This window comes from Accipiter gentilis, chromosome 9 (assembly GCF_929443795.1).
Source record: "Accipiter gentilis chromosome 9, bAccGen1.1, whole genome shotgun sequence".
Classification (NCBI taxonomy): Eukaryota; Metazoa; Chordata; class Aves; order Accipitriformes; family Accipitridae; genus Astur; species Astur gentilis.
Window position 1 is genome coordinate 24,394,934 of NC_064888.1, and position 13,035 is coordinate 24,407,968.

General features: G+C 42.9%; 1 protein-coding gene across 5 annotated transcripts in view; it reads left to right on the plus strand.

Moving 5' to 3' along the window:
- The first annotated feature begins 2,799 nt into the window (after positions 1-2,799).
- The window catches only part of LOC126042997 (lysosomal acid lipase/cholesteryl ester hydrolase-like), a 44,387-nt gene continuing 34,151 nt past the window's right edge, over positions 2,800-13,035 (plus strand). For 4 of the 5 annotated variants that reach the window (XR_007507320.1, XR_007507319.1, XM_049810834.1 and 1 more), the window contains exons 1-7: positions 3,079-3,153; positions 6,900-7,038; positions 8,383-8,497; positions 9,572-9,770; positions 10,369-10,478; positions 11,823-11,959; positions 12,528-12,668. Coding sequence is in view for 3 of the 5 variants with exons in the window: in XM_049810834.1 (XP_049666791.1) it covers positions 6,907-7,038; positions 8,383-8,497; positions 9,572-9,770; positions 10,369-10,478; positions 11,823-11,959; positions 12,528-12,668 (834 nt within the window). In the remaining 2 variants the exon portion in view is untranslated. Of the gene's footprint in view, positions 2,867-3,078; positions 3,154-6,899; positions 7,039-8,382; positions 8,498-9,571; positions 9,771-10,368; positions 10,479-11,822; positions 11,960-12,527; positions 12,669-13,035 lie in introns of those variants that run through there. The other variant, XM_049810835.1, reaches the window with a different exon arrangement.

A 13,035-nucleotide genomic window follows, 5' to 3' on the forward strand; every position in this document is an offset into this window, starting at 1 on the left:
CCCACAACCAGTAGCCATACCTGGTTACAAACAAAACCTTCTTTTGCATCAGATGATAGTTTCCGCTGGTGTTAGAGAAAGGGTTCCTCCTGACACTATTTTCATACCACATGTCACTGCAATGCCTTTTTCATCCTGATGGTGCACTTCATGTTTTCTGGCAAGCTTGTGGGTTAGTAATCACTTTTTAATTGATACAGCATAGATTCTGCAATAACCGTACTTTGCTAACAGCAGATAGGGTTTGCTTGCAGCCTCCTTTCTTCTTTAAACCCTAACAGTAATGAAAGCACTGACTTTCTCTGGATACGGTCAGTGATCTCAAGATGTTTTCTCTTCTTCATATTATTTCTCTGTTTATTGGGCTGACAGTTATTGAAAGGCATAGTGTAATCCAAGACTAATTCTAGCAGTTATGATATTGATTAATTTTATTATTAGATGAGACAATGACCAGAAAGTAAAAACTGAGTTCCCACAAAAAACTCACTTCTGAAAAGAAGATGGTTTGTCTTCATTTGAAACAGGGCTGCTCACTTTTTTTATGAGGAAGAGCAAGGGAGGCTAGACCCAGCAGAAAATAGTAACCAGTCTTGTGGTTCAAGCATGTCCCTGGAAGATGGGAAACTTGGGTTCAAGAGCGCTGCTGAGATGATAGAGAAATCTTGGCAGACTCAATCTCTGCTGACAATACTTTCAAGATCTGTGTACATGAACTCTCCAGGGTGGGAGAAAGGAGCTGATTTCATCTTGGTAATGATAGCACTTCAACGGGACACTTTGGTTCAAAGTTACACTCTGAACCCGGCAGGAACCTCACATCTCCTGCTATTTCACATGGAAACCACCAGCTACCATGGATCTGAGCAGTTCTAACCTTTATCATGACTCTGAGGAGCCTCTTTGTGGTTTAAACACTAAAATGAAAAGTACCCAAACATCGCTAGAAAGAATCCATTATCTCTGTCCCATGGGTATTTAGAGCACTTTGCCCACTAGTGGGAAGGGCTGCTTTGAAAACAGGGCTGAAGAAACTGTCATCTTATTTAATTTCCTGGGGGAACTCTGGCTTTACCAGGCTTGTTTCAAATAGGTAGTTGTTGCACAAAGACACTCACTTGAAGGGTAGCCTCCATGGTTATTAGGTTACAGCATTATGGGTCACTGTTCCTCCACAATGAAATGCCTTAGCTTCACTGTGAAAAGAAACACAGTGCATTTAGGGGTTTCCTTTCAGTGTGACACCCTCATTCTCTTTTGAATCAAATGTTAATGTGGGCCAAGTCTGGGATGCTAACCAGGACAGGTACAGCTGTTACACTAGGACAGTTCACTGGTGACACTATACAACCAAAGAGTTGGTGTCTCACTCTGTGAAATGATTCATTAGCTGAACAAATTAACCATGGTTGACACCACTTCTGTCCCTTTCCCTTCCAAGACAAACAACAGGCCTGTTTTGTCTCCTGAGCCCACTGCTGAAGCCTGTCCTGTTTCCCTGTGCTCCATGAATGTAAGTAGAGCTTGATGCAAACAAAACAGCTCCCCTCCAGACAAGGACATTCTTTACACCCAATACAAATTCCTGGGGACAAATACCTTCCAGAGAGTCAGTCCTTCAACTACCTCACTGCTTGTAGGTGAGACACATGAGGACTTGAGACCTACTTTATGAGTTTTCAATACTTACAATGGGAAATGCAATAGTAATATACCTGAAAGAAGCCAAAGCATCCCCTAAATTCACCTACGAAAGAGATTGCAGCTGTGCAGCTGTCTTGCAATCTGGGAGACCATAGAGGAGGCAGGGTGTTGAATTTTCTGGAAAATCAATAAAAAACAGGTTGGGCAATCAGCATTGGGAACATCATGGGGACTGTTGATCCCACCCTGGGACATGAGGAGGGACTAGACGTCATGTTGCAGGAGCCCTTCTGGGTGATTAAGTTATGGTTTGAAGAAAGTTATTGTCACTTAGAGACATCAGGGCAGCCAAGTTATAATGCTTTTCACTGAGAAATTACCAAATTACCTTTTCCACTATCCCAAACAATGGTCTCTGCTTTGTATGTAAAACAGAACTGTTACTGTGGCTTCACTGACATCCTGTTCTTAGTTCACTCCTTTCCTTTCCACACCAGCCAAAGGCATCGTACCATTTGGAATGCTGTTCCCAAGAACACATCCCTTTCATCTGGTGTTCTTCTAAATGCTCACCAGTCCATGATAAAACACAAGTTCTTCTGAAGACACTTACACTTATGAGTTAACTGGCTGAAAAGGCTGGTCCTCATGTAGCAGTATTCTACTTTGTTTGTAGCCCAGCTGCCTAAGGACACAGAATGTGTCCTTCTGCCCATGGTCGTCAAGCCAATTTCAGCAACGACTGAGCCCTCAAGCTCACTACAATTAATTCAGCAGTTAGGCAAAGATCTCCAAAGATTCTATGTTTTCAGAGTTGATGAAAATGGCCTGGGAGAAAGAAGAACCCTTTTTTGTTCCCTCAGTGGGAGAAAAGTTATATATGTTCAAGCCTTCTTTGGCACCAGAGGGTCCTTACAGAAGCCATGTCAACTCTAAGCACTAATGTAGAATAAGATGGGTTTCATGAGTTGTGCTGCTCACTGAAGAACAGACTTAGGACAATTTGTAATTTTAAAGTTAACATAAACCAAATGAAAAGCAATAGCAGAGACAGTGTTCTTGAGAAAGTCTGTTGAGAGAAGCTGGACACTTCCTTCTCTTCATCTTAAAAGATTACATTTGGAGCACTCCCTCAGTTGGGCAACAGTACAGGTCAAGGTCTGCCACAGCCTCAGGGAACTGGAACACCCAGGTCCCAGCTAAACATCCTAACCACTGCTTTGTAGGTACTTCTTAAACTCTCCTGCTCCATGGTGCATTTGGGGTTTGTGAATTTAACCAGAATATCTTTTTCATCACAAAGATTTCCCCACTTCTGAAGCACTGCCAAATCAGCGCTTAAATATGCTCTACAAAACATGCTGCCAACTCATGACACTCACTGCTGCTACTCTGAAGCGTTCACTGTGTTTTTACTTCCTTTTATCGGCACAGGTTTCTGCCAGTGAATCAGTCTGCTAGTGGAGACAGACTGCGGCAGAAGACACAAGCAGGGCAGTCAAAGCAGAGGTAAGGTGCTTGTACATATGTGTTCATGATCTCTTTCTCTGTTGTCTGATGAACATAAAGATTTTCAGTCTTGCTTTTGTGCAGTTGCTTGTAAGAATAGACAGCTTTCTGCCTCTCTGATCTGTAAGCCTATTGCTATGCACAGAAGTGCTTGTTTGCTAAAGTTTGAAGACAAAGAAGTTTGACCTGCACAAAGGAAGAAAAAAAGCAACTATTTAATTTTCTTCTACTTGTTTTATTCAGTCTGAGAACAAGGGAATGACAGTCCCAGTATTGCAACAGTGTGTGTAAACTGGCCTCCTGCTTTTGCTGTGTAATGCACACGTATGTTTTGTTAGTGAGTAAGGCAGCAGATTGTCATATGCATTTAGTCACAGTTGCTTTTCTGGTTGGTGTGTGTAAGCCTTACAGCTTATATGAAATAAATTTTAGGCTGCCTAAAGCACAAGGGTAGATGGATGAATTTCTGAAGGGCTTGTATCTTAGTTTCACTAAATCTTAAAAGTACCTAAAGAACTTTCAAGGGCATTTCTCTCTCTGACCTCTTTTCCTTCTATGTTCTTTTATGACAGTTTACAATGCCCAGTATTTCTTTACAACTTCATCTCACTAGATAAAACAGCTGTTAGTGTCTCCTAACTGTCTTTACTCCTGAAGCTTAGGGGAGCAGTGGCCTGCCAAGACTGATATTACTCTAGCTCGCTGTATCTGATTTAAAAGGCGAATACCTGGAAGTCCATGAGCCATGCCAGCTAAGCCAGGTGATCATAGAGTGCATAGAGAAAAGTTTGCCCTAACAGGAGGGATAATTTAGCCTCTGCATTGCCTCAACTAGTCTTGGTAGTGACTTGAAAACAAGCTGAGACATTAGCAGAACTTTTTCTTCCCAAATGAGATTCCTTGCGCAGGGAGAGGGAGGCATATTTTACCCCCATTAGAACAGAGTAAAACAGCACAAAGCAAAAAAGAGTGTTGTGCTGACTGAGTATTTAGTTGTGAGGCTTCATTTTTTGACAATAAAAATTAAGAAGTATTTGATATACAAAGGGAATTGAATGAAGTGTGTTTTGATGCCAAGTTTAAAGTTTTGGGTGTTTCCAAACGCTGCTTCATTCCAACTGTGTGGTGACTCATGAGGTTTGACTTCTTTAAATTTGTTCAGTCAAATTTAAATGTTAAACTGAAAATCAGAAAAAGTCAAAACTCCTTCTCCTATAAGGAGATTCAGAGTGCAAAAATCTCTTGTTTACCCCTCCCTCAGTCCCACAAATCCTGCTCATTTTCCCCATTACTTGCCAGGGAATACTCTTACTTTCTCTTGATCTGTAGTTCCAAGTCCAAATAAACTTCATAGACCAGCATGTCTTCTCATAGCAGACATCTTATGCTAGAAGAAGAATCCAGACACATGTGGCTGCATGAGAACCTGTGTTCTTCATTAAAAAATTGGATTCTCCATGTCTAGTGGACCTAGCAATGCCTGGTTTCAGAAAGATTTGTTTCCTGAGTCTGCTTAAATGCCTAATGCAAAATATAATATAGGCAGGTGTTCTACCAAATTCTCTCACAAACCTTGATGCCCAGCCTTGCATGCTGTGGCTACTTTGAAGCTGCATGGACACTGACTAGTTGGCTAGTTCACTCTTGTTGACTCCTTACCTGGTTGTAGAACATACACCAGCTGCCTTCAGCCTGCCTTCCTGTCAGCAAGGCACTAACCCCGCTGAATAGTCCTCCCCCAGCAAGTAGTCCTCAGGAGCTCCTGCAAACCCCACTGCCTTACAGGCTTGTATCTCAGTGCTGAACTTGGCAGATATTTACCAATGACATCAAAAGTTAATTACAGGATGGACAGAAAGGTGAACTAACATAAACACACCGCGGTCATAGAAGAATGCCCTCTTCTTCTGAGGAAACCAAGCCTACAACAGCAGTAATGTCTCCAGTCATCACTGGTGAGGCAATCTTACAAGATGCTTTGACAAGTTGAAGCCGTACATTGCATTACATGTCCCTTTTGTCCCATCGATTCTATTGTTGAACATTTAAGTAGCCTGCCTGATCTTTATGGTCTTTATCCATATGCAGAATGGCTGCTACTTTTCTCTTCACAGCCCTCATTCTCTCCTCACACAGGTAGGCACAGCATACAACAACAAATAGATGTATAAGGTCTTTTCCAGAATGTGTAAGCACAGCCCTCAGCTTCATGGATGAAATCTTTTTGTACAGTTGTTCAGATTGGAAAGAAAAATCCCATCCTTCCCATCCTACCTAATTGCAGCTCTCTTGTAGGCAAGGAGCACTGAACATGTCAGCACTTCTCTTGCTCTCTAGTTTTAACTCACAGTCCCATACCCAGTAACTTTCAGGGACACAGAACCTGCTCTTCCCTTTTCTAGCAAGCATTTGAGTCAAAATTTCCATGTTGAAAAAAAGGTCTGGGAAGCTCACAGAGATGAGTGTTCCTGCATTCATTGACTGTGTTCTGGAAAATAAAGACTAAAACCTGGAAGCATATCTACTGTAGGTGGAGTCGGCATAAACTCGTGCTAGATAGACTGTACTCTGCAATTTCTATTCAGAAAAGCTAATCTGGTACCACTACTCAACCAGGAAAGGGCAAGGTCTCACCTTCCCATGACCAAGAAAAGATTTGCAGTATGGACAGCCATTTCTAAGAGATAAAGGAGACAGGCCCTTGGCAACATGAAGGCAGTCTCAGGATCCATCACTGACTGCTCTAAAACCAAATCATTCCATGGTTTCTCAGCTGGTGGCAGACATTGATTTTAAGACACAGAAACTTCGAGCTTAGAAGTAGCAGTAGGAAAAATACAATTATCTGGGGATAGCAGAGCAGGTTCTTGGAAGAAGTGGCAGCAAGGGGATGGTGAAAAAGCCTGAAGGATGGTAAACGGGGACCTAGATGATTCAGTTTCCATCTGAAAGACAAGGTTGACTGGGAACTGACTCATGGGTCTTCTGGGGAGCCACACATAGTCACCTTGTTCACTTCATATTCCCAAAGGAACTAATTTCAAACAGAACTTGAACATGGTCTGGGGCACATCACCCCACGGTGAAAGCACAAGCTGGCACTGATTTGGTGCACACATGTTCCCCTAAGCCTGTTACATCTCCTCCCAAAGTCCCTGAATCACTCCTGACTTCTGCACAACCCTTCATGAGCCTCATTGACCGATCCCTCGCCCCAGCACACCACTGACCAGCACAAAGAATGGTATTTGATCCTAAAGGAGGAGAGGGCAGGTGGAAAGAGAGACTGTCCCAAACCTCTCTCACCTCATTCCTGAGGAGACAAGAAACAAACAGTGCTTTCTTCTTCTTTCACCTCTCCTGCTGGAAGAGAAGCAGAGGCAGATAAAGGCAGACAAGCTGGGTGATGGTCATCTCAGGTACTCATGCTTCTTTGTCAAACTTCTGTTAGAGTCATACGAGGAGCTGGCCCTGTCTACAAACCACAGCTCCCTTGTCATCTGCAGAGTGCTCAGGCATATTCTTGCATAGTATCCCCCAGTGTTTTCCTCACCTGTTCTGCAACCCTCCCTGTTACACAGCATGAGCTGTAGACAGTCCCTCCTCACACACGTCCTTATTCTGGCAGCCCCTCAGGGAATAGACCTTGGGCAACCTTCAGGAGACTCCCCACTTGGGTCTTCCTGTGGAATTCCACACCACTCTCTTCCTAACACAGACACCCCTGCATGTGCTCTTTCACACAGCCCCGAGATGTGGTGCCTCCTCGTGCTGCTCTGCTCTCAAGGAATTGCCTTTTCAGCAGGATTCACAACACCCTCCACTCTGAATTCAGACACAAGCCAGCACAGGAAGCCTCGCAACCCTGAGTGCTTTATGAATGTTGTAAGTTGGGTCGCTTTCTCTCCCTTTCTTTCTTAAACGTCTCTCCCAGTACCACTAACACTGCCCCATCACTAACAGTCCCTGTCAGGAGGCTAAGAAGGGCCCCTTCCACATTTCCCATTTTCCCATCCTGCCTTTTCCAAAACCACCGCATTAGAGTCACTACTGTAATGAAGGCCAGCTCTGAATGTGCCAGAGACAGATGTGACTCTTGCACGTCGCATGAGGACAGACACATAGCACTGCAATGAAGAGTGCTGGCTGCTATGTTTGGCTCCAAGGCCAGGCAACTCCCCAGAGCATCCTGAGGGGCACTGGAGATCCAGGCTACTGAATTTTGACCCCAGCAACAGGACTCAGCCCTGGACTGTGGCCAGAGCACAGACTACATGCTCCAATCCATACCAACCTGAACAACAGACATTCACTGCCTGCATTTAGAGTGAACCTCAACAAATAATGATGAACATGAGGCTGGGCCATGCCTCATGATGCTTGTTTGCAGTCACCTTTCTCAACACGTTGGTATTTCGGGCTATTGCACAAAGAAGGGAAGAGTGCAAACCTGGCAAGAGGACAAAGATCCCTCCAGCATTGTGATAGGGAGCACCCGCCTAGAAGAAACCTTGATGCTCCTGTCCAAACAGTCCATGCTCCCAGAGAGAAATATTCCTTTGCAGTGGAGGCAAAGGCTGGTTTCTTGTCTGAAAGGAAGCAGAGTCCTCCCCTTCGGTAACAACCTGTTTGCTCACTACAGTGGCAAGGGAGGTTGAACCCCTTCTTCAAACAGCAGATTCTCACAACACAAAGTAATCCAAGATGAGATACCTTGCTCTGAATCACCAAAGATTTCCCCACAGTACATGCAAAATCAGGTGTAGGTGGTCTCATGAGTTCCTTAGCGACAAGAGCTCCACCCTTGTTTGCCTTGCCTGCATGGCTTGCCTAATCACACTTTGGCAAGAATGGATTCATTATGGCCCAAAACCCACAGCTTTTGGCACTGGCTTATATAGATACTGCTACATATTTAGTCTGCAGAAAGGTATGATCTGTATCAGCTTTACAAAACATGACAAACTATCTCCCAAAAGGTTAGTCACTCAATACAGTTCTGCTTTGTCCCATCATATGGGGCCAAATACCAGACAACTACCACCTAAGCAGGTCTGAAGAAGACTTTGATGCATCTTTGTACAAGACCTGTAATATTTATTCTCAGCCATGGTCCCAGGGGCTTTGCACTACCATTACGGAACAGCCCACATCCACACTGCTTAGCTTGGTTACCCTCCAAAACAGGACAACTTGTGTGTTAACAAACTCTCCCTTGGCTTCCCACAGAGTGAAATTATCAGATATCATGGATACCCCAGTGAGGAATATCAAGTTACCACGGAGGATGGATACATTCTTGGTCTTTTTAGAATTCCTGCTGGGAGGAACAGCCAAAACACAGGTGTGACACAGTTATAGCACATAAGGAAATTCTGAGAGCCAACACTTACATGGGGTCCCCACCTTTCCCCTTTGCACATGCAAGGCATATTCCACAACTTTCCATCTCAGGAAGAGCACCTAGTCAGGAGTGTGGAATGTGGCCTGAATTCTGTATCCATCTGAAGTTCACACATTCAGTGTCTCTGTCCTTATTTCAGACTTTTCTAATAATTTTGTCATATCCCAGTTTTTTTCCCTCATGTGGGCTGGGGGAGGATTTAGTAGACTGGATTTGGGGAGGTTTTGTATTAACACCCTAAGTAATATACATTTAAAATAGAAGCCTGACAACAAAGCCTCTCAGGTTGGGCATATGTATATTAATTCCCAGCCTTCTGAAGAAGAGATATTCTTGAGGAAGGTGATAAGAAATCAGATCATCAAAGAAAAGCAAATGCATTTAATCTGTTTCATCACATTTTCTGAATGGAATAAAAATTTCTACCTGGAATTCGAGGTGCCCTGGATACTGCTACTTTGTTTATTACTCCTTGTTAGAATTAGAGAATAATTTGTTTTGGATGCCTCCTCCTATCTGGATCTCCTCCTTCGGAGATCATCTGGACCAGCGTCACTCTCAAAGTAAGGTTAACCAAAGTTAGGTCAGGAGCCTCTCAGCCCTGCTCAGTTGATTCCTGAATAGACCTAAACGTAGATATGCTTCTTTGGATAAATTATTCTTTGTCTTCCATACACTATTATGCCTTCAGCAGTTTTCAGCTGTGGGCAGATGGTTTCAACATAGGGACCTGTAAGTTGGCTTTCCAGTGCAAAAGGAAGTGGGGACAGGCCTCCTCATTAAATTCTTTATTTGCCAGTCATGTCATGAAATAGTTATGAAATGTCATGAAATGGTTCCTGCTTGAATGGAACAAATCCTTCAGGTTTCTCAGACCAATATCTACACATAGTTTTCCTGGGAGCTTCTTGAAAAAGGAAAGATTTAAAACCTCTCACAAACTAAACTCTGCACCCCAATCTTAAATACACATTAACTGCTGCTCCAATGTAAGAATACTTTCATCTTTTCCAGGGCAAAAGCCTGTAGTCTTCCTACAGCACGCTTTTCTAGGAGACGCTACCCACTGGATTTCTAACCTACCCAACGACAGCTTGGGCTTCCTGCTCGCAGATGCTGGCTATGATGTCTGGATGGGAAACAGCCGAGGGAACACTTGGTCTTTAAAACACAAGACCCTTAATCCCAGCCAGAAAGCGTTCTGGCAGTTCAGGTACTCTGTAGAGGGAGAATTACTTAAGATGGAAACTCCGAGGGGACTAAATAGCTTCAGCCTGATGGTTTTTACCTAAACCAGCATCAGAGCAGGGTCTACACCAACTAACAAGAGTAAAGAACCAGATGAAGAAGGATGCTCACTACTACTCAGAGTTAGGAGCATTGACTGGGGAAGAGATTTCAGACACTGGGAAATGAAAAGGAATGCTGAGGAAAAGGGAGAGAGTACTGTGAGAGTGAGAGCAAGAACCTCAGCTGGAACAGGCTGAGGAGCCTTGTCTAGAAATCTCTGATCTCTCACAGCTGAATTCAACCAACCCATGCTAGTGAAAGCACTGATTAAATTCCATTCCCCAAGGGCTGCAAGTGACAGGTGAAACTGGCACCTCCTCTGCAGAAAGCCCAAGGCATCAGGCAGCCTGGCAGTACAGCTGCGTCTCCTCTACCCCTTCCCCAGCTCAAGCAAAATGCAGACAAAGTGTGCAACCTCGTCTTTCAGTTGGTCCTGCTTGGTGCAATGAACAAAACTGACATTCAGTCACTTACACTGTGATAGCTGAATTATCTGCTAGCTTTTTGTTTTTCCCCTGTAGCTTTGATGAAATGGGTAAATACGATATTCCAGCAGAGCTGTACTTCATCATGAATAAAACTGGACAGAAGGATGTATACTATGTTGGTCACTCTGAAGGCACAACAGCAGGTAATGTCAGGACACTCATGGTTCACAACCATTCATGTTCCTATCTGATCAGTAGGTGTGTCTCCCCATTGATCCAGTTGTTTTTCTTGTTCGTGGAGTGCTAGCAAATGTAGAAGTGCCTTCTGACTTGAGATTTGGAAAATATGTAAAACTTTTCTAAAACCAGCTTTGTTTACACTTAATAAACAAAGAAGCCTAATCCAAATGTAGTTCAACTTTTTAAATAATTAGAGACATAAAAAGTGGTTATTTACTGGGCACTTCAGGTGCTGGCACTGGGTATTTTTCTTAAATTCTCAGCAACAGGAATTTTCATTAAGTTCATCTTTTGTATTAAAACATACAATTATTTTCCTTGTGAACAGGAAGGAAAAACTAAAAAGGTAAAACAGCACATATAACACATAATTTCAAATAACAGAAGACAAGGTAAAGGAACCTCAACATTACTAAGTCATGTGGCTTAATGGCAATCTTACAATTTAAAGCACAGTTCATGAGTGGCTATAACTGGCCATATTACTGTTTAAAAACGTATTGCTGGAGACTGAAAATTAGGAAAGAAAAAACATTAGTAACTTATTTTCTCTTAGTGCCAGCCTTTAGCATTAACTCACTTCATGAAGTCTGAATGCAACTAACTTTCTTTTAGCATCAGCTGAAAGTTCCTGATATTTATGGTTTACGTGTAAGATCCATGAACAGTCATTGATTAGAAATGAGCAACTGCCAGTTCATTAGTGTAAACAACCCAGAAAAAAGGGAAGCAAATGTGGGAAAATCATACATTCATACATTGTTACAGCTCCAGACCTTTTCTTTCTTTTCCTCTCATAAGAGTATTTAAAGGCCCTCATGGCAAAACAAACTAACCATCTAGGCTTTCTTCAGCTGTCTTTGATGCAAACAATCAGTTGAAAACACTGAAAGATGCCAGTATTCAGCTAATTATTCTACAGTTTCATGGAAGCATAAACATACATAGACCTTTAGAGACTATAATCTGAAAAACTCATTTTTTATGAGAGTTTTTTGAACTTCAGTGGGAATTGATTTTATCACAAAAACCTTATTGACACAGTGCCTACAAAAACTGTTCTGATGAAGGCAACATCCAGACGTGCTCTAAACCTCAGAATGAACTTTGTCTCCCAAATAAAATTCATTTCAGGACTTAGGTTCAACACTCGCCTTCAGTAAAATATGCAGCACAGACAGACATGGACAACAGACAATGGGCTGCAAATCTAGTCTCACTTCTTGTTTGCTAGCTGCTGCTGATTTATTTATTTTGTCTGTGAAAGATGTCGCCACTAACTCAGGCTGTCCCTTTTGTGTTTGCAGGCTTCATAGCATTTTCTACATACCCTGAGCTGGCTAAACGGGTGAAAATGTTCTGTGCTCTGAGCCCAGTAACCACAGGCTCATACGCTACAAGCCCTCTGATTAAGATAACAAGTGTTCCTGAACCACTGCTCAGGGTATGTCATTTTTCCTTCTAAAAGAGGCCCGATGCCTGACTTGCTTTCACAGGGTTCACTCAGCCTCAGATGAAGTGTTCCCAAACAGGTGACATGCTGATACTGAGCTTGGGATGAATCAAGTGCTCTTGAAAAATCTGTTCCCAAACTCTGTGGGGAAAATACTGGAGATATAGGGCTTGTAGCAGCAAGTACGAGACTTGTGAAACTGTCTCATCATAGGACTCTTGCTCTTAACTAATATTTTGCTGGCCTCATGCAGGAAGAACTAAACCAAAGCTGCAATAACAACCATGACAACCTCTGGGACTTCAGAAATGAGTGAACATTGAGGTCACTACACTAGAAATGGGAGGATGGCTTCCTCCCGGATTGATGCCAGTAATATGAAGAAGGAAGGATATGTGTTGCACAACGGGGAAGAAAGTGTTTTAAGGGGTACTGGGAGGGCAAGCTCTTTCAGCAATCTTTGAATACTGAGTTAGGAGGCTAGGCTATTAGCAACAGTTTCCTGCATAAAACGCCCCTGTAACAAGAAAAAAAGTGTTGCACTTTTCCTTTCCCTCAGTTAGCATTTGGCTGCAAAGGAGCCATGCACCAGATTGGATTTCTGAAAGGACCTGTGACGCAGTTGTGTACAAGCCTGGATAAGTTCTGTGGCCATGTACTCTGTTACATAGCTGGAGGCAACATAAAAAATCTGAACACGGTAAGTATATGCAAAAGCACCTACTCACTACAGTGATTTTGGAAGTTACATTTGTGCACTCTATCCTTGTCTAGTAACTGTCATGCATGTAAATGTACATAAACCACAATGTAGTTCTCAGCAGATCGAGGGAATGCCAGGGCATTGTGTAGTGCAAACACAGGACTAGAGCTAATGATGGATGGGACCAACAACTAGGCACATTCTAATCCCAGAAAGGACTGAATTAAGTTTGGAGCTATATTGCATATGTAAATAGATGTGCCCTCTTTTGGGGCTAAGCCAACCAGATTTTGGTCATACACAGATGCTCTTTAAAAAGACCCAATGGATGATGGAGTCAGACTTCTTGGTCATACAGTTCCCT